This window comes from Stylophora pistillata, chromosome 11, assembly GCF_964205215.1.
Source record: "Stylophora pistillata chromosome 11, jaStyPist1.2, whole genome shotgun sequence".
Taxonomy (NCBI): domain Eukaryota; kingdom Metazoa; phylum Cnidaria; class Anthozoa; order Scleractinia; family Pocilloporidae; genus Stylophora; species Stylophora pistillata.
Window position 1 is genome coordinate 1,840,617 of NC_142529.1, and position 21,741 is coordinate 1,862,357.

The 21,741-nt window shown below is 40.0% G+C and overlaps 1 protein-coding gene and 2 pseudogenes across 9 annotated transcripts in view; 2 read left to right on the top strand and 1 right to left on the bottom strand.

Annotated features, from left to right (window-relative positions):
* LOC148719632 (uncharacterized) overlaps nucleotides 1–6,616 on the top strand; it is a 36,299-nt pseudogene extending 29,683 nt beyond the window's left edge. Inside the window, exon 12 of the transcript XR_015993254.1 lies at nucleotides 6,126–6,616. The product of XR_015993254.1 is annotated as an uncharacterized LOC148719632 (transcript). The remainder of the gene's footprint in view (nucleotides 1–6,125) is intronic.
* Nucleotides 5,768–11,792, bottom strand: LOC148719633 (uncharacterized; annotated as a pseudogene). The gene is made up of 6 exons (XR_015993338.1): nucleotides 11,276–11,792; nucleotides 10,746–10,848; nucleotides 10,124–10,344; nucleotides 9,501–9,671; nucleotides 8,044–8,516; nucleotides 5,768–6,735 (listed from the first exon to the last, which is right to left on the bottom strand). The product of XR_015993338.1 is annotated as an uncharacterized LOC148719633 (transcript).
* A 144-nt stretch (nucleotides 11,793–11,936) lies between these two features.
* LOC148719634 (uncharacterized) overlaps nucleotides 11,937–21,741 on the top strand; it is a 32,627-nt gene continuing 22,822 nt past the window's right edge. For 5 of the 7 annotated variants that reach the window (XM_088738736.1, XM_088738739.1, XM_088738738.1 and 2 more), the window contains exons 1-5: nucleotides 11,938–12,158; nucleotides 17,208–17,285; nucleotides 17,475–17,523; nucleotides 17,930–19,136; nucleotides 20,093–20,212. In XM_088738736.1, the coding sequence (XP_088594862.1) occupies nucleotides 17,506–17,523; nucleotides 17,930–19,136; nucleotides 20,093–20,212 (1,345 nt within the window). In that variant the 5' untranslated portion in view covers nucleotides 11,938–12,158; nucleotides 17,208–17,285; nucleotides 17,475–17,505. Of the gene's footprint in view, nucleotides 12,159–12,279; nucleotides 12,384–17,207; nucleotides 17,286–17,474; nucleotides 17,524–17,929; nucleotides 19,137–20,092; nucleotides 20,213–21,741 lie in introns of all 7 variants that reach the window. The other 2 variants (XM_088738737.1, XM_088738740.1) reach the window with 2 other exon arrangements.

The window sequence follows — 21,741 nt, forward strand, 5'->3', positions numbered from 1 at the left end:
TTTGGCAGGCCTCCCTCTCCACTTCTCTTCCCTACTTGCAAAAATAGCAGCAGCTTGTGTCAGTAGCAGTTACCATTTAAGTACTACTGTACAGTTCCTCAAATAAAATTAATTTTCTCAAAGCTGCTCACTGAAAAGAGGTATACCATACTGACACCTTTGCATTTATTTAGTTAAAGTGCTACTACGACCAAAATTGCACCTTTTCTTTTCTCCTCAGAGGTTGAAAGTACTTACCCTAAGTAACAAATTTGCCAAATCTCTTAACGCAAAACTCGATCGAGAAGTAATATTATTTTCCCTGTATATTCACAATCTAAACGGCCACCATTCTTCGAACTACAGAACTCCGCTCGTAGAAGAAGAAACTGGGTCGAGAACAGAAGTGACATCAATGACTCAACAAATGTGGCTAATTTGGTATGCTGAGAGGGAGTTGTTTTTCTGGTTCCACAGGAAAGAAGGAATAAAATTCGAAAGAATTGTTCCCCAGCTTTCTTTTGCGTATTTCTTGTAAAGGCATGCCTTCGCGATGTTTTCGAAGTGAGTCGATGACGTCACAACTAAAACCACTGTAGTTATTTTTGCGGGCTCTCCAATGTGTTATAAAGAATTGGCTCACGTTCTCAAACTTCAACTTGTTTAATTAGCACATTGTGAACTCACAAACAACTTACAAGCAGCCATGGCGAGGAAAACCAGAGAGAGACAAAACAAGTTGGCGCGCACGTGGAAATACTGAAATCTGATTGGACACTAAGACAATGCAATATCGTCACACCCTTCCTTGTTTTAAGAAAAGAAAGTAATCACTTCGTAACAGGAACGAACAAGTAGCTAAGCACTTAACGATAATGTAACCGAAAGCTCTAAACGCAGTGTCTTTCTAACAATGTCTTTAGTAACAGCTTAGTCAAAATCACTTAGATACAACAGTCTTTCAAATGGCTAGGTGGTCTGGAGGTCCGACCACTACGAGTAACTGGTTAACCCACTGGCTTTAAAGGCATAGACGATGTTGAAACATCTGCAGGATTAGGACTTGAGTTAGGTTGTCCTGTTTCTGTGGGCCTTTTGGGAAGTGGAGATTCCTCAAATTCCTGTAAGGTTCCTGGCACTGGTTCATTAGGAAGGGGTGGTGCAATGGGTGTTATATCTGGTATGCTGGGGCTCACAGGGTTGTTACTGTTACTGGAACCTACTGGTTCTTTGCTGCTTCTGAGATGTCTCTTATTTCTTCTAAAAAGTCGACCATCCTCAGTTCTCACATCATATGATCTCACATCGACTTGCTTTTCTACTCGCGCCTTGTACCATTGGTCAGACTTATCTGTTGGCTTGACACGCACAACATCTCCACTGTTTAGGGGTGGTAGTTCTTTAGCACTAATATTGTAGTATTTTGCTTGCAACTGTTTCCTTCTGAAGAGTTTATCTGGGACCTCTTCCACTATCTTGGGCTTTAGTAGTTAACTGGTGGTTGGTATCAGTGTTCCATGTCATAATTGGTCGCAAATTGCTGGAAATCATGGGAGTTGAATGGTGGACCATTGTCACTCATCAGCTTAATGGGAATCCCATGCCTCAAGAAGTGTTCTTTTAGGGTATGAATGATTTCTCTGGCAGTCTTGTCTTTGAGTGGGTCGATCTCAAAGTAGCTTGAGTAGTAATCCACAGTGCAGAGATAATCTCCATTGTCAAAATGAAAGATGTCAACTCCAACTGTTTCCCAGGGACGGCTTGGGATCTCATGAGAGATTAGTGGTTCTTTGGGCTGTTCTCTCTTGTAGCTGGCACAAATCTCACACTTGGAGATGTAATCTTTAATTTCAGCAGGCATTCCCGGCCAATAGACAACTTCTCGAGCTCTGCGAAGGCACCTTTCAATACCAGAGTGTGCACCATGTAAATGTTCACGGATTTTAAAGGATCCCTTCCAACCACAATACATTGCGCGCGCGATATGTGAAATCCGCCATTTTCTCTGCCATCCGGTATTGGACAAGTCGTGAAGTGGAAAGAAATCCTCGTTCATCCGAGTACATTTGCCTCACTGAGGTCTTGAATTTCCTCAATCGCGTTCCAAATTTATTGTTCTTTCTATTTGACTAGTTATTTCTTAATTATTTTTTCTGTTTGGGCGCGCAGGGTATTGTGGTTGGAAGGGATCCTTTAAGTCTGAGACTTGATGGAATCCGGCATTGAAGACCTTTGAAGAGAACTCCATCCTGGGCTGTCAGTTCATCTCGGACATCAAAGTAGGGGTGAAGTTCCATTGGCAGATCATCTTTCTTCTCTGGCCAGCCCTTTAGGATAACTTGTGTGAGGGACTGTAGGACAGGGTCGGCTGCTGTTTCTTGCTGGATCTCTGCAAGTTGTAGTTCTGAGATGGCTAAGAAATCGACAGCATGGACACACTCAACCTCTTTTTCAGTCGGGGAGTGATTGGTGGTTGACAGATAGGCTTGGGACAAAGTATCTGCTAAATACATTTCAGGACCTGGCTTGTAACGAATCTCTACATCGTATTGTTGTAGTCTCAGGAGTAGGCGCTGAAGTCATTTCGGTGCTGACGCTAAGGGTTTCTTGCAGATAGTCTCCAATGGCTTATGGTCAGACCACAGAACGACTCTTTTACCATAAACGAAGTGATGGTTATGCTCCACTCCAAATACTTGGGCTAGTAATTTTTTCTCCATTTGGGAATAGTTCTTCTCACTGGCTGTGAGAGCTCTACTCGAGTATGATACAGGTTGCCCATTCTGCATTAATACAAATCCAATACCACTGGAGGATGCATCTCCGTGGCCTTCCACAGGTTCAGCAGAATTAAAATATCTCAGGACTGGAGCTGAAGTGACAGCATGCTTGATACTTTGAAACGCTTCTTCTTGTGCTGCTGACCAACTCCATTCAACATCCTTGTGGGTTAATCTTCTTGGTGGCTCAGAAAGTTCTGAGAGCTGGTTTAGAAACTTGGACAGGTAATTCACTAGGCCTACTAGTCGTCTAACTGCAGCTACATCGTTTGGTCTGTCCATTTTCAGTATGGCATCGACTTTCCTTGGGTCAGGTTTCACTCCTTCAGGTGTAAGAACATGACCAATGAAGGGGGTTTCTGAACACTTCAGTTGTAGCTTCTCTCGGTTAAGCTTCAAATTTCTGTCCCTGCATCTGTCCAACAGCCTCACCAAATTAGTATCATGACCTTTCACAGCTTCGTCAATGCTTGTACCATGGCCTATAATAAGGATGTCATCTGCAATCTTGTATATTCCATTCACGCCTTCTAAATTCTGATCCAGTTTTCTCTGAAAGTATTCTGGTGCGGGAGAAATTCCAAAAGGCATTCGCAGGTATCTGTATCGGCCCCACGGAGTTTGGAATGTCGTTAGCCTACTGGATTCTTCATCTAACTGTATTTGCAAAAAGCCATCTTTAAGGTCTGCTTTGGAAAACACTTTAACATTGGTTAACTCCGGCAGTATGTCTTCAATGACTGGTAGCGGGTAGTGACCTCTTTTCAGGGCCTTGTTGAGATGCTGAGGGTCAATGCATACTCTGAGCCTGCCATTTGGTTTTTCTGTAACAACTAGACTAGACACCCAGTCGGTTGGTTTTTCTTCCTTAACTTTTACACTTGCTTTCTCCAGGCGAGTCAACTCATCTTTTGGCCTATCTTTCAACGTTAGAGGCACGCGGCGAGGGGGCATAATTGCAGGTGCAACAGTCATATCTACTTCCAGGTGAAGAGCTCCTTCCATACATCCTAAGCCTATGAATACATCGCTGTAAGAAGTAGTAACTTCCTCCATGGTTAGACCCTGACAGGCACTTTTAACCACTGTCTCAGTAACATTTAAGATGTTTTCGTGCTAAACGGTGATCAATCCCATTTGCTGAGCTGATGTAGCCCCACGAAGTGGAGTGTAGTCTTCATCGATGACCACAAACGGAACACGGTATTTCTTCTGATTTTTCGGGTTGCGCAACTGAATTTTTGCCACACCCTGTACCTTTAAGTTAGCTTTAGAGTAGGTGGTTAATTTTACTTCGGTTGTGTCAACCACAGTACCTTTCGGCAGGAATTTCCGAGGTAACACATTACATGAAGCTCCGGAATCAACTTGCATCTTCACTAACAAATCTTCGATTGCAAAGTACGTGAATATTTTACTCTTGTATTCGGACATTTCCACGGTATTGACAGCATTTTGAGAGGACACAGACAAGATTTCTTCTTCAGATGAGTAACTTGGGTTATCGCTGTCGGCAAGCTGATGGACCTTTCTGGGCTTGGATTTTTGGGAAGGCTTCTTGGATTTGTTTCCACATTTTACAGCAAAGTGATTAGGTTTTCCGCACGAAAAGCAGATTTGACCATTTGCGGGGCATTTCGCTCTATTACGCTCATGGTGACGGCCACAAAACTTACATTCCTCGATGAGCTGGTTGTTATTAGGGAGTTTCGTCTTTTCCTTGCGGGAAGTTGAGTTTTTAGACTCTGATTTCGAGACTAAATCAATCTCACCCAAGTGCTGGCTCGGCGTCATTTCTTTGTGCTGTGCCGACGTAGCTTCCGCGGCTCGGCAGATATCTACACATTTCGACAGAGTAAGCCCAGATTCTTGTAATAATTTCCTTCTAACAGCGTTTTCTCTGACTCCACAGACAATTCTATCGCGAATTAGATGGACTCTTAAGGTTCCAAATTCACAAGTTTCGGCGAGAGCTTGCAAAGCAGTCACAAACGTATCTTAACCTTCTGATAGAACAAGGAAATCGAGGAACAGAAGCATCAGTAAAAGAGCTCGGTTAAACGCAACTTTTGGGCAAACATCATCACATCAACTCTCCTTTCAGACTAGTGCAATACTTGCCCTCTCTTAGGAAAAGCAAGTAAAGTTTGTGAAATGTTTATGACTGCGATGCCCCGGGTTGCTTGTTGCAAATACAATAAAGTGGAACTCCTTTAATACGACCACCTTCGGGTCATGGAAAATTGGTCGTATTAACGAGGTAGGGCAAATGAGTGGGCTTTTGTTCGGGCCACGAAAAAGTGGTCGAAATAACGGGGTGGTCGTATGGCGGGGTTCTACTGTACTACAGCACTAAAGAGGCACTAAAAGAAATTAGCCTGGCACGTACTGTTTGCGTTTTCTTACTTGGATATGTTGTCCGATATAACTCCGTTCATTACATTTTTGGACTAACGCTCTGCTATATAGTCCTATATGTTACCAGCTAGCAGTCCGCATGGATTGTGATCCGCCATTTTGGATGTCGTGAGCGACCAAGCAATATTGGCACCTCCTCTCCCCTCCCCCTTAATCTAGCGTTATGATTGAGTGCTTGGGTGGGGAAGACAGAGTTGGGATGTTTCAAGGCTGAATGCTGTAATATTTGCATTGTTTCGTTCCCTCAGACTTTTTATTTTATCCCTTTTAGAAGCATAGACTTGTACGCCAGCGCACTCGTTCGACTCTTACTGATTTTATTTTTATGTTTTTAAAAATCTGACCTCCTGTGGGCCATAGGGTGGGCTATAAGGTAGGCCACAAGGTAGACCATAGGGTAGGCCACAGGATAGGCCATAGCCTACACCATGGCCTTGGTCACGGCCTACCCCACGTTTTTTCCACACCCCTTTTCTAGACTGTCGAAGGAATGATGTCTGTGTTTACATATCATACTTACTGTGTATACATCATACAATATCGTTATACAATGGTATTCTTTTTCATTGGTGGTATGGTAGCACCACAGGTCATAGGATACATGATTTAATTCATTAGCTTTAGTGAGTAGCAAGGTTGGTGCTACATTCCCAGATGCATCCAGAATGCGCTTCTGGTTTTAGCCATGTGCTGGGTTATTTTATCATCTATGGCTGGTAATTAATTACCGGGGTTAGTTACTTAAATCTAACTTGTAAGATTAAAGGAAACAAACACGAATTATTTTCGAACTCTTTGTTATCGTTGGTTGCTGTGGCCTTAAGCGCTGATTAGCACAACTGAACTAAGTTGGAAGTGTTTGATTCCTATAATGTGAATGATCTATTTATTTTGTTAGTAAGAAACCATTAATAGAATTGGTATTGAGAAAGTTATTCCTTTTTTCAGTAAAACAAGGCACCCCAACAAATGATGAACTGGAGAAACTAGGGAAAGAAATTGCTGAAAAGTGGATGCAGCTGGGGCGTCGCTTGAGAGTTGAGGAGCCAAAACTACGGGATATAGAACTAAGTCACCGGCAGCTGTGTGAGAAAGGATACAACATGTTACTGGCATGGAAACAGAAAAATGGTTCCGCTGCAACTTACGAAATTTTGAATGCTGCATTACAGCATGAACTCGTACAGCGAAGAGACCTGGCGGAACAGTTTTGTCTTAATTAGGCCTTTACACAATTATTCGGATATTTTAGGAGATATTTAGAAGTTTCCGAGATAGTTTGAAAATTTTAGGATATTTAGAGAGCTTTGGAATATTTAGAAAAATTTAGAGCTTTTTTTTTAAACTGTTTTCCAGCTTTTCCTCGCTATTTTCTTGACAGAATACTCAGTTCTATCATTCTGTGCTAGAAATAAACCAGTTCAGGGGTTTCCCATTTGGTTAATGTTTCCATATCACTAGCAGCCATTTGTCTAAACTGCGGATGCTACAAACAATGAGCCTGAACCTTCTTCAAGCTCTGAGTCTACTCCTTCTGCTACGGGAAATCCTTCAATACCTGAAATACGTAGAGAAAGAGAAGTAGTTTTACTGCTGGACCGACTGAGATCACCAGCTGCAAACACTAAAGACTCTTTACTGCTGGCTACAAGCCAACAAGCTTAGCCTAACTGTGACGAAAACTGAGTTTATGGTCATCGGCTCTCACTAGGAATTCGAAATTCTTGCAGAGAACTATGACCATATAAGCATCAACTTACAAGACCAAGCCGTTATCAGCAGAGTTGATCACGCTAAATCGTTAGGTATCGTTATTAACAATCGGCTTTCCTGGTCTAACCTATTTCCGCAATAGGTGTCTTTAGATGTATCAGGCCTCTAATTTCCGAATTAAATCTACTGCCGTACTAGTTTACAACACCTTGATCCAACCGGACCTTGATTACTGTAGCCTCGTTTGGGACGGTTTTTAAGTAATCAATTGAGCAGCAAACTGCAAAATTACAGAACTGGGCAGCTAGTGCAATTTTAAAGGTCGATTACGATACTAGCTCAAATCTGCTTCTCGAAAAACTAGACATTGGAAATGATAGGAAAAAGGGTGCATGTTGTTGAAATTGAGAGATTTCTTTATGATTTTGTCTTCTGTGATCGGGTATGTGCTGAAAGTTAGATCCCTTTCCGGCCTTGTTGGCTGCGTCCAGATATTTCCAACTACTTCCGAAGCAAGCTAAAGCCGATCTTCACGGCAGTCATGCGGTGTTATTTAAAAAGCCAAGGAAATGTGAAGATATTTAAGACTTAGAATGAGCATTAATCTTTAATGTATACCTAACATTCAAACAACCTTTGACGAACCTAGTACGTAAGTAAGAAACGTAGACCGCTGGTTTTCTATCAGGAAACTGATTGAAGCTATTCTTTGGTGGATGTGAAGTATGGAGCGTGTTTGAGCTAGTTTCAATCATGATTGCTTTAAAAGATTCAGTGCAATTAAATTGAGTGAAAGAAGGGAGACTGTGTTGAACAAATATTACCATAACTCTGAAATGCAAGAAAATTTGTTTGCTACTTCCAATCTTGTAGTAATGAGAAGCGGAGCGCTCATCTTTTTCTCAGTATTGTTTTCGCTGCACGTTCAAAACTGCTAAGAGAATGTCATTTCTGTATTGAAGGTATGGCGTTGCTTAATGTTCCTTATATAAGGACTGACTAGGATAATTCCCTTTCAAGCAGACAATAAACATGGGAATATACAAGGTAGAATATTAACATTATTTGCTAATTACATGTACATTTCCAGGTATATTGAGTTCTAAAGGCACAAAAAGTACATGTTGTACTGAGCGTCTTACAAAGTTTGTACCTAATCAGGCAGCTAAAACTCAGTTAGCTCTATGGTTTGTCCTCATGCCACTTCATACCGTACACAGAAGAACTGCGTCAACTTGTCTGGGTAATCATCTGGTGATGAACCTTTCAAGAAGAAAACGTCAAGTCCTAAATATTTGTAATCACTTGAGTAACTCTTAGCTTCAGTTGCGGTAGTTCATTATGTTCCTCTTTAGCACTTAAAAAATTATCTCTAACCAATTTTATTATTGGTCGTTAAAGGCAAGGAGCCAATCCAAATAACTTCCCCTCAATAAATATGCGAAAATATAGGTTTTAGTATATATTTCATTTTGCATGTACATACTCTTCTCCTCTCCTTAAGCTGAAAAACTTGAGTGGCACTTCATGCTTACAGCCTCCTCCAAAGAGGGCCGTCTCATCCAGCTTTGTGGATTTGTTCTTGGAGTGGAGATTGGACCCAGCTTGAAACTGGTTACATTGCTCCTACCACAAAAAACTTTTAACTTAAATTTTCAACTTCCTTCACACCTTTCCAATTGAAGGTTTCAAATTAAACCATACTTAATGAAGATAATAAACAGTTCAGTATTGTTCTTGAAGCTCACAATTCACAAGGTTCCTGTAAAGTTTACATACTAGCAAACTAGCAAACTAACAATATATTTGAGCAACATGTGTTTTGGAATGGACTAGTACAATTAGAAATTAAAACTCACATGATGGAAAAGAAGGCAAGGAAAAAATTAGCAGAAAACAATCATCACTTCTCAATTTGTAATCAAATTCAAACTTAGACAACAAAATAAATTTACTGCTTCACAACCCCTCCTCTTTTATTTGGGCTTGGGACCAGCAAGAGTGATGGTAGACACCCCTGGCAGAGTTAATTGTGCAAGCATATATCAATATATTACCTTTAAAGACCATAAATTAATTACAAAAAAAGAAGAAACAAACTTTACTTGAAAAAGAAAGGATAAAATCAAAGAAAAAAGAGAGGGCTGCAATAAAGGTTATGTACTGTTCTTAACCTGAATATTCATAAGGTTCCTGTAAAGTTAACATAACAAACTAACGATATATTAGAGCTACATGTATTTTGGGCACACTTATAAGCAGCCAGAACCAAAGTAACCAACCCTTCAAACTGTACTATATTTGATTCATACAACACCTTCATATATAATAATAATAAAGACTAAAAATAATAAAGACTTTATTTATACAGGGTAGCATGTAATAGCCACAGGCTAATAAACTTGTGGCCCTGACTTAATCAACTAATTACAAGTTAAAAAAAAAAACACTTAAAATTACCAAAAGAAAAACATGCAAAGAACATAATTGTTACTTTTGGTATCTCGTTGCAATGGTTAAGTAGTAGCATAAGTAATACTGGGTAACAAAAGGTAAGAATAAAGCAACAACACACAAAATAAGGGGAAGAGATAGTCTTAGTTAACACACCGTTGACTTGTTGCCTGGTCTTTAGCTGTAATTAGCTAGAAACCTATCTACTTTTTCTTGGCTAATAAACAGTTCCTCTCCATGCTTGGAAGACTTTCGACTGGTTCCAGCACTGCATTTGCAGACACATCCAAACAATGCATCAATGGAGACATATGAACTTCCATTCTTCTACAATCAAATGCAAAAAAGCAAAATTACAAATGTCATGTTAGAAATATTTCTTAAGCCAAAATAAATTAAAAAATGAGGAAATAGCTCTGGCTGAGAAGATCCAAATTGATGTTTCTTGTGTAAAGTAATATCATGTCATTCATTATGCCTATACATATACAATGACTTTCTCAGATTTACTATCATGGTAGACATCAGTCACTGAAGGATAACTCTCACAAACCTTAGGACATGCAAGACATTCATGATTATTCTCTTAACAAGGATTGAAATACTTCAGATTGGTCAACATGCTGGACATAAACCGGAACTCACAGAAACAATCTCTGGCAAGGAGCCGGTAGATGTCCTTTATCTACAGAAGAACAAATCATTTATTTATTGTATAACTTAAGAAAAAAAATTGTATTCCTGAGCATAAGATAAAAAACTTCTAAATGAATACTTACATAAACCTTGAAAGTAGGTGGGACCAACCATTGTAGTGCCTGACAAATTGACTTTAAAGATACCCTACATTCTAGGAAAATGTATTGGAGCAGGACCATGAATCCAAGGTCAAAGGCTACCTGGGGTTGTTTTGGTGTAGATGGCCAGAAACCATTCCTGACCAGGGTTATGGCTTCTGGTTCATGCTCACAGCATTTGATTTTAATGAGATGCTGCTTCCCTGTTCAAAGACAAACAACATAGCATGTCTATGCTGCTCTTCTTCTATTGTTTATCAATTCCCACCCATGCTCAAAAGAGTGATAGTTATTCTCATGAAAATGAAAAAAGACTCAAAAAATACAAGCTTCTGCAATATACAGACACCTGTCTAGGTTAGAATAAACCAGACTTAGTAATGGAAAATTTGCAGTTAACTTATTAGTTACTCTCTGTAATGTCCTTGTTACAAAACTTTCTAAACCAATATAATCAACACCTTAAAACCAGTAAAAACAGAAACAAAGACCTTCCTAGAAGAGGTAACCTAAACATTTAAATAAAAGAAAAGAACAAGAAAAAATGAAACCTATCTCAGAATAATTATAATAGTTACAAATTGCACTGCTGTCAGTTACTTACCATGCAAACCAACAGCTATAATATCACGCACATATCCATGATCCAAGTTGTGAGGTGTAGTCCAGACACACTCCTCAAACTGATATGGTACAAATCTTTCATCCTAACAGTATATTATATCCTTTGTTATTAGGTGACTATAAATCACATACCCCTTAAATCAGCCAACTCTTTCAAAATGTCCAAAAACGGACTTAACTACGTTCTGAATCCAGGGAAAATGACATGTACATTTGCAAGAAAACATAATGCTCCCTGCTCTCGCTTTCTCCTCTGTACAAAAATGGGACAGGTTTTACTGACATAATACACATTGAAGTTGAGAAAAACTACATAAGTTTTAAAAAGTAATAGTGCAGTAACAGTAAGAAAAGAGAGGAAAGGATGCCGCCCTGAAATAAAACCACAAGACAATGTACAACAAACGAAACTGGCAAACGGCCAGAGTAGACATGCAATTGGGTTTCACAACATAATTGAATATTTAAAGGGTAGCTGACGAGATTGTGCTCCAAAAAACTTAAATTCACCTTCCAAACTTCTGGTTGATGAAGTGATTTACCTCCTGCGTGAACCAAATTGATGTGCTTTTCACACATAAAGTGCCCAGGACTGCAGTCAAGGCATCTGCCGCATGCCTTTTCTTCGCAAAAAGGAATGACACACATGTGCTCCAAAGGCAAAGCCTGTCTTGTCAAGAGTGCAAGCAGCTCTCTTGCATTGAGCCAGGACGCTGCCAGCGTGGCTTTCCTTTCATGGTAAGCTTTCACCTTGCGCCTCAGCCGTACTTTTGTAACCTTTGATTTTTTTTTAGTTCTTAAGCCATGAGGTTCGTCGATATGGGGAAGGTCTTCTTGATCTGGAGAAAAACCTCTGCCCGTGCTCCAAGAAGATCCGGCGGCCACAGACGTTGAATCAATAAATTGCTGGGCGGCATATCGAACAGGAACACTAAACTTCGCCTTCCTCGCAGCTTTTCCCCCTTTGAAAGTTAGTAAATTCAATTTTTTTTTTCGATCTAAAATCTCGTTTAGGAGGCGTAATGGAAATCGCGTTTCAAGGGGTTAGCTGGCTGTGATACCAGGCCTTGGTTTCCTTCATCTCACGATAGGTAAATAGGCCCTACTTTTCGAGCGAATCGGGTGTGGGAACTTAAATCATGTGACCTAAGAGAAGCTACTACGCAGCTTCAAATCCCTCCCTCTTGATGCGGAAAAGTGGGCTTTGATGGAGTAGACTTTAAAGCAAGGGAGTTTTTGCATCAGTCATGGGTTGAGTTCCTTAGTTCTTTAGCTTGTAATCATGTCTTCGAGTGATTGGTTCATCCGAAAGGTTGTGGTCATAACTTTTAGAGGCTTTTAGCCATGGAAACCTGTATGTAGCAACAATCCACATGTGCCCGAGTGATCAAAGGTATGCGATTAGGGAATTACGACTTTCCATCGTTTCGGGGACCGTTCGATGCCACTTTTCAGATTTAAAGTTTTTCTGGTTATTTCTAAATGATTAACTGTTCCTTCACGTTATGTCCAAGGTTGTAGTGAGGAAACATGCAAGTGGTCATCAATTTGAAATCTCAGACCTCACGAGGGTCATCCTCGGTGTAAAAACCTGACAAGGGTTTTTTTGTTTCATGAGGTATTGTTTTGCTGTACGCTATTGTTTATAATGTTTTGTTGTCTTTGTTTTACGTCACTCGTGAGCTTCACAGGTTTTTACACCGAGGATGAGCCCCTCACGAATGTGCTGAGTAGGGCTTGCGTTTGCGTCGTCTGGAAACTCGCTTAAAGCTGTTCTTTTTGCCAACTTAACACATTGACACCTGACACTCGCCTCGCGCGAGAACGCTTTCCCCCTACCTCCCCTACTAAGTGGAGTTTTGTCCCCAATCTTCCTCTATAGTTTGGAGATCAATAACCCAATCAGCATCCGTTGTTTGTGCATATATTTTGTCGACTTTAGGGGGTACTAGAGGGGCATTATTCTATGCGTCTTCACTAAATGATCAAATTTGAAAATATGGCGTCCACGCGGCCGACCCTCAAAATTTTCAGGTCGGATTTTTCATTTATTTGCGATCGAGTTAGACCTTGTGGAATTCAAAATGTAAAGTAACAATGCTATAGAATACTCTGCTTGGAAAAGAATGGATATCCAGGTCTTAAAAGTGATAGATTAAGCTCTCAAGTCAACGACACTACGATTCTCTAAGGTGATGCGAATTATGGATGTACAGTAAAAACCGCACTTTCGGACTTCAAGCAGGGCCTGGCGACAATTTGACGATTTGATGGCCCGGTAAATATTATGTTTGAGTAACAATGTGTTCAAAAAGTAGAAGATTTTGCCTCAAATCGAAGTTTTTTTCAGAATTTTCAACATAACGCTGCGCAATTTCTGGCCATGAAGGCAAGTAAACAATGATCTAAGCATGATGAATTCTACCGCATGGGCTTTGTACATGTAAGAAATTCGTACGTTTTTCTATGGCAAGCCAAAGCGGACAAAAGCGTATTGAGTTTGACACACGATAGTTGAGTTGTATACATGATAGTCCAAAAGACTATACGATGCTCGAGAATAACTCTATTTGTTAGGCGGAATAAATGAACAACAATTGAGATATATAAGCGGTATTCGAGAATTATGAGCAATAATCGAGAATATTCTAAACTTTATAGCGCAGTCGAGATTTTATTTGCAATAGTCGAGATTTTATATACGATGGTCGAGATTTCCAACTATAATTTTGGTCAGCTCCTCTGTTTTGCACCATAAAATGTGCCACATCTACATTTTCTACACCGTGATCACCTCTTACCTGAGATGGCAGGCTAAACTCCTGAACACTATCTTGGAAATACTGCAGCATTGTTACAGCTCTGTTATTTGAGCAGCAATGCAGATAAATGACTACTCGACTGAAGCCATCTTTGCAGCCGTGAATGATTAGAATCAACCATGCTACAGATGGCTTGGACACTGAACATTAGACACACGGCGGCAGATTGCATATCTTTTCCGTATGCTTCTCCCTACTGGATCTACTCGGCAAAGACTTTCTCTTATTCTCGTTCTTTGAACGTGGATTTTCGGCCTTCCCTTTAAACTACCAGAAACCATTCCTGACCAGGGTTATGGCTTCTGGTTCATGCTCACAGCATGAAAGACCTACTGAAACGTTTTAGCATTCTGAAAAGGTGTAGTAACAAGTTCGATTGTTTGGTGAACGAAATGCTTTTCATCAGAGACTTAAAACCCACTCTGAACGTGCAAAGCGATTCAATTCGCGCAAAAGTATTTGTTTAATTAGTTCGTAACATATTTATGCTAATTTAGTGTTACACCTTGCCACAAACTTCATTTTTTATTTCTCCTTGACAATGGCGTCATGATGACACCGAAACGTTGGTTTTTATCGTTAGTTTTTGCTAGTCTATGTTTAAATAAGTTTAAAAAAAACTACGTACAGTGTGCAAGGCTACAAATGTGTTTCTTATGGCATAATTATCTATAGTTTTTGAAATAATAAAGTATGTGAACTTACCTCATCTGTTTTCTGTAGTTATTTATGCCTTTTTAGGTGAAACAACTTGTTAGGGTCAGTTTGCCCCTCTGATCCCCCCCTGGTGCAGATCACCTGATTTTTGCTACCATGTGCTCAAGAAATTGTGTTGTGTGCTGTTTTGTGTGTCTCTACAGGCGAAAGTTTGTTTCTTCAGTCATCTTTTACCCTTTGATGTTGATGATTTATTTGAGCCCGGAGATGCCCAAAAATATGCGAGTCGTCGCATATTTTTTGTAATTTGCTGAGCAACAACTTCCCCCATTATGGAAGCTGGCGAAAGTGGTACCCATTCGTAAACAGAAACCTGTTGAAGTCATCAACAAGCACTTATGACCCATTTCCCTCACACCAATAATTTCCAAATTAGCTAAAGACTTCATGGTATCTGCGTTCATCGGTCCGGCTGTGTTGAAAATTATCGATCCCGACCAGTTTGGAGCCTTAACGAAATCCTCCACGGCCCTAGCTCTGACGTCCATGCTCCATTACTGGACGCGCGCAACTGATGGCACGGGATCTGCAGTCAGGGTGGTCCTGTTTGACTATCGCAAAGCTTTTGACTACATTGACCATCAACTGCTCACTCATAAAATTTACAGACTTGATATCCCTTGGGGTGTAGCACGTTGGGTAGTCGACTTCTTAGTGCATCGCTACCAACGCGTAAAATTATCTGCTGATTGTTTCTCTGAGTGGGGCCCCGTACCAGTTGGTGTACCTCAGGGGACAAAATTGGGGCCATGGCTCTTCTTGCTAATGATAAACGATCTAAGAATTCCCCAGGTTAAAACTTGGAAGTACGTTGATGACACGACGGTGGCAGAGATTGTACGGCATAACGCATTACGTGACACCCAAACCGCTGTTAAAGTGGTGGAGGATTGGTCCAAAGCACAGAAGATGCAGCTTAACGCTGACAAATGCAAAGTTATGGTCATCGACTACAAAAGGCAGAAACACCATTTCACTCCCCTCTTGGTAGATGGCAAAGAATTAGAGATGGTAGAGTCGGGTGGGATCCTAGGCATGACTATTTCATGTAACCTTAAGTGGAACAACCACATCAATGATGTTATAAAAAGAGCAAACAAACAATTATACTTATTAGTCCTCGTGAAGAGAGCCCGCGTTCCAGTGGATGACATAATTAATTTTTATTGTACAACTATACATCCTGTTCTGGAATACTGCGCACAAATATTCCATCATGCGTTACCTGCGTATCTTAGTCATGACATTGAAAGGGTCCAAAGACGCGCATTATCCATCATTTCACCAGAACTGTCATTCCATGACTCTTTAGAAAGGCACGGTTTAGCTTCGCTCTATGACAGACGCATTAAATTATGTATGGATCTGTTTTTGTCTGTCTCAAATCCATCTCACAAATTATATAATTTGCTGCCAGATAGACATCTTTCAGCTTACAATACTAGACACCAGCGCGTTTTTAACATGCCGCGCTTTCACACTGATCGTTTAAATCTTCATTTATCCCAGCTATGTGCACGTGTGCTAACCTAGATTTTTAGCTATTCCACTGCTGTATATTAGTTATAGTTGTTATAATTAGTAATTTTGTTTAGGTCTTAGCATTTTTTTAATTGGTTGTCTTATATAGTCCTATATAAGGCAGTCTTATTTCTATACCAAAACTTGATCATGAGATGTTACATGACTATTTTGGCGGGAAATTTGTGGCAATCTGATTTTTTTCGGATCTGGTCCAGGTTTTGTCAATCGGATACAATCTGATCCAGGTTTTGTTAATCCGGTCCTGGTTTTGTCAATCCAATCCAATCCGGTCCAACTTTTGTCAATGCCCGGCTGCAGGAATTCTTTCTCACACATGAGCCTCAAGCAGTGTCAGTCCTTTTCCCGATGTAGCTTGATTTTTTCATCTACACTTTCTTGAGGTTTGATGTTTTCAATGTTGATGTTTCCATCTAGAAATTGAAGTGGACTTGAACTTTGAAAGAAATTGAAGCATTTATTTTAATTTAACAATATCCCGTCTGCGAAGCTGCCTGAAAAAAAACCAAAAATTGAAACCAACACCATATCTTTGTCTACAAAACATCTATAAAGTGAAAAAAAAAAATTAGTGCACTAATTAACAAATGGTAAACACCACAGCGTACACTATTGAGTTATGGATGCACGCGGGAGGTTGCTAAGCACGAAAGAAGCGTAAGAGTCGCTCGAGGCGACAGCCGAGAGCGACTCTAGCTTCTTGAGTGCTTAGCAAACCTCCCAAGTGCATCCATAACTCAATAGTGTACGCTGTGGTGTTTACCATTTGTTTTATAACATAACATTGATACATTGTAGCTAAAGAGTTCCCGTTTATTTAACAAATCTTACGCGACCAGAAAAAACAAGCGCGCGCGGAAAAATAGTCTTTGCATTTGCTCACGTCAGCAGCGTACACCCATGGGCAAATGGGGAACGCTAAATTGACCAATCAGAGCGCGCGCTTTACTTTGGTTATGTTATAATTAGTTGTCTAATTAAAAGCAATATAGGACAAGGCTTGCAACCACACTCAGGTTTTCAGCAAACTTACCTCCCCTATTTCAAACTAGATTTAATTCTAAAATATTAATGATCTGATGAATGTGATAACAGTTGCTCTTCCATTGATAATGTGTCCTATCTTGTCCAAATTCTAACTTCATCCCTCCAGTATTATCCAAGAAAATTGCTGAAAAGGTTAAAAAAAATATAGCTTTCTGGCTATGATTGGTGTTAACCATAAGGACCAAAGGAATTTGAGCAGTGGGGTTTAAATCAATCAGTGTCTCAGGTTGTTTAGGGTTATTAATACTTCTCTCAATCTCCTCACTTCCCACAATAAATTAAATATCATTAACATTTCTTAATCTGATTTTTAGGCAGTCCGAGTCTTCAGTTGAAACCCTGTCTAAGTTCAGGATGTATGCAGAGGGTTGTGTTCAAATGATTTACTATTGGTATGTTTTAGTATAATTAAGTGTTGTTGTTAACTGTCTGTTTTTAAAAGGATATCATTCCTCTCAAGTATTGACTGTTGAGATATATTTTTCAACACCAAATTAATTTAAGCAGTCGCAACAATATTTGTGAGAGGAAATAAAAAGATTTAATGGACTGTGAACTCACTTTTTAATTTTTTTTTTCAGCTTAATCTTTCAAATTTAAAAGCTCTCTGTGATGTCAAGACTACACAAGGTAGTAAGAGGAATGGTATAAAATGTACACTATTACAAATACCAACCCTACGCTTTGACAAACATTCATCCACATCATTATTTTATCTCCTAAATGTCATCTATGAAACTGCATGTACCAATTTCAAAGTGAGTTGAAAGCGAATACCTTTTGAGCATAACTTTCACTGTAATGGTTGTTATCAGTGAGTAATATAACAGTGACAGAGTAGATCTCTAGGGCAACTTAATATTCTCCTGTTTTAAATATATCTCAATATACTTGCAACTGACTTTGTGGCATAAGATAAAACTCAACAGCAAGGTTACTAAAGAACTGACTTTAAATATTGAGTGGGCATCCATAATTGTGATTTGTTACTGTTTTCCAATTTATTACCAATAGCATTCTTGTTTTGTTGTTGTAGGATTCCACTATTCCTAGTGTAGCCTCTACATCACAGGAAGGCCAGGAAAACAGGACACTGCAAGTCACTCTTCTGAGTACTGAGTGGAAATCGTCAACTGAGGGAGACTTGTCAACTATCAACCGAGAGCTAGCCATCCAGTTAGCTAAACACTCTAATGTTGATGTTAGTGTCTTACTACCAAACTGCAGTAAAGACGACAGGAGTGGTGCTGAAAGTCACAATGTGAAAGTCATTGAAGCAGATAGAGTTCCTGGTTTAAAGCCCATTTTCTGCCTGTCATCTCCTCCCAGAAACCATATAATGGACTGTGTTATTGGTCATGGAGTCCACCTTGGCCAACAAATTGCACTCATCAAGGGAAATCCACATTATTGTCACTGCAAATGGATTCAAGTTGTTCACTCTGCTCCTGAAGAAGTTGGAATGTACAAAAACATTTCAGAAGGTGAACAAATGCAGCAGACAGAAATTGAACTTTGTAAGATGGCTGATCAAGTAGTTACCATTGGACCCAAGCTGGCAGATGTTTACAAGCGTTACCTTTGTCGTGGTAAACAACAACAAAATGTTTTTGACCTTACTCCAAGCATTTTCTCAGAGTTTTTGGAAGTAGAACAATCCACTGAAGAAAGAAGAACATTCTGTGTTCTTGTTATTGGAAGTGGTGACAGCCATGAAGATTTCAATGTCAAGGGGTACGACATAGCTGCTAAAGCAATTGCTGAGCTGAAAGGTGAATCCTATAAACTCAGGTTTATATGCCCACCTGGAGGAAAAGGAGATGAAATGGCAGAAAAGTTGCTCCGCCATGGCATTAGTCGGAATCAGCTTATTGTTCGTAGCTTTAATGATAGCAGAGAAGTCCTAGCCAACTTATTCTGTGAAGTGGATCTTGCAATAATGCCATCCAGGACTGAAGGATTTGGAATAACAGCTCTCGAAGCATTATCTGCTGGTCTACCCATACTTGTCAGTGGCAATTCGGGACTTGGAGAAGCTCTGAAGGAAGTTCCATTAGGCTCCTACTGCGTGGTAGACTCAGAAGATCCCAAAGACTGGGCCAAAGAAATCAAGAATGTATGTCAGAAAAAGAGGGAAGTGCGACTAAAAGAGTCAATGTTTATTCGTGCAAACTATCTTGAGAAGTACAGCTGGGAGGAGCCTTGTAGAAGTCTTGTAGAAAGGATGTACAAACTCACATTTGGTAAGCTAATCTCCTTTAATTTTTTTAACAAAATTTATTTTCATGCAATAAAAATTAATTTTATCTTAGAGAAACTAAAAGTTTATGTGTTAATTTGATGTTTTTGGTGAAGGCAAAAAAGCACAAGAACAGAAAATGCAGTTGCTTTTGATTAATACTAATCACTCAATAGTACTTAAAGCTTAACAGAATCTTGTCTTATCCTCAAGCTTTGTGAATGTAATTGAAAATTAATGCACTCTTCTTTTGTTGCTTATTTGGGTTCATTAGGAAGGCGATCAATCTTTCCAATCAGAGATATGAGGCCAACCTCCATCTTTGTAGCTGATCAGCCTCCCAAACAACTCAGAAAAGGATTGTCTCATGTTGCTCCCCATAAAGTTACAATAATATCAGGATATAATTATAGTATTGATAGACCAATTCATTTTATAACATAACCAAAGTAAAGCGCGCGCTCTGATTGGTCAATTTAGTGTCCCCCATTTGCCCATGGGTGTATGCTGCTGACATGAGCAAAGACTATTTTTCCGCGCGCGCTTGTTTTTTCTGGTCGCGTAAGATTTGTTAAATAAAAGGGAACTCTTTAGCTACAATGTATCAATGTTATGTTATAAAACAAATGGTAAACACCACAGCGTACATTATTGAGTTATGGATGCACTTGGGAGGTTTGCTAAGTACTCAAGAAGCTAGAGTCGCTCTCGGCTATCGCCTCGAGCGACTCTTACGCTTCTTTCGTACTTAGCAACCTCCCGCGTGCATCCATAACTCAATAGTGTGCGCTGTGGTGTTTACCATTTGTTAATCAAAATGGTTCCAAACCTTGTAAGCCCTACAAAGGTCACCACTAGTCCAAAATTTTATGCTAGAATCATGTACCTATGAGCTGGCTTTTACCAGTTGAGTTAACTAATAGAGGACTCTACTGAAATCATTCAAATTGCATTTTGCAGCTGCAGAAGTCCCCTCTAGTGGTCGCTCGCCACAGTCAACTATGGAATGTGTGCGGTCTCCTCATCCTACTATCACTGTATCTCAAGACAAACTCGTTGATCAAAGAAGTTACACTCAGAGTGAGTATTAAGTGCAACAAATAAATTCAATGTTATTTAGGATACTTAACAAAAAGTTCAAGTGAGAATAAAGTAAATTGTAATAGAATTTTGTGGAAGCCTTTCATTTTTTTATTTAGGATTTCTGTTAAATTAAATGTTGTGATCAGAAAATGTTACATTCTCGAAAAATGTGCTGTAATTTAAAACGTAAAAAAATTGTAAAATTGGTATGTTTGGTAGTTAATCCATGGCAGGCCAAAACAGATATCCACCTTCTGAACATTGTCAGAATTCATTTATTGGAGCCAGTGCTTTATATGACAGAGGACTTGTACACCAGAGAAGTTATCCTCAGGATAAGATTGGAACATAACTGGGAATTTTTCCACCATACAGAGAGGATAGTATCTATCTATCTATTGTACCATATGTTTTGAGTCCTAGGTGTTCTGCAGTCCTAGGTACCAGTTCCAATCCTCCTTCTCCACTTGTTTGCCTTGCTTGTAGACATGGTGGTAGTAAGTGTAGCAATTGCCAGAACATACTACAGTTTCCTCAAGAAAGTTTTTCTTAAATATTTTGTCATATACTGCATGTAGGGTGCATTTGTTGTGGTGCGCTATGCATCATGGTCAGGGTAATAAAGTCTCCGGTTGTTTTCCACTCAAATATGAAGTTGTTGTAGCTCTCTTGCTCCCGCTCGAGAAACCTAACCTGGTGTCACGAGCAGGATCAGAAAAACAAACAAACAAACAAACCTCACGCCCAAAAGACTGCCAATGCCACCTGGGAAAATGGGCAAACTGCAACTCCATTCAGTTACTCAAAAGCACACTCGCACTCATCGAACCTGAGGCGCATGGCCAACAGCAGGCCTCTGAAAAAAACTCTCAATGATGATGCGCCTCCAATGATACAACATTAAAGTAACATACAAGAAAGGCACATCACTCCTCATAGCTGATACACTCTCCAGAGCTACACTTACCACCACCAATGACTCCAAGGAAACCAATTTTGCGGTCTTCAGGGCTGACATTGACAAGCACGCGGAAGACCCACAGATCACCTCCCAAACACGTGACGATATCAAAACCTCCTCAGCAAATGATCCTACTTTGTCCGCCCTAAGCAATACCATAATCCTAGGCTGGCCCACACAGAAGTCTAACCTTCCCCAAAGCCTCCACCCATTTTGGTCCTATTGCGATGGACTCACCACCCGTGATGGGATCATCTATAAGGGGAAGCAAGTATTCATTCCGTTGGCTAAAAGGAACTATGTGCCTCAGAAGGCACATGTTGCACACTTTGGCCCAGAGTCAATCATACGACACTGTCAAGATATCATATTCTGGCCCGGCCTGCGGATGGATATACGGAATGCTTGCCAATTGTGTGGGATATGTTCCCAATTTTAAACACAGAATTCGAAAGAACCCATGAAGAGCCACCCCATCCCACAGTATCCTTGGCAATTCATAAGCCAAGAGCTCTGCATGTTTGAGTCGCACACTTACCTTATTACTGCAGATCACTACTCCGAC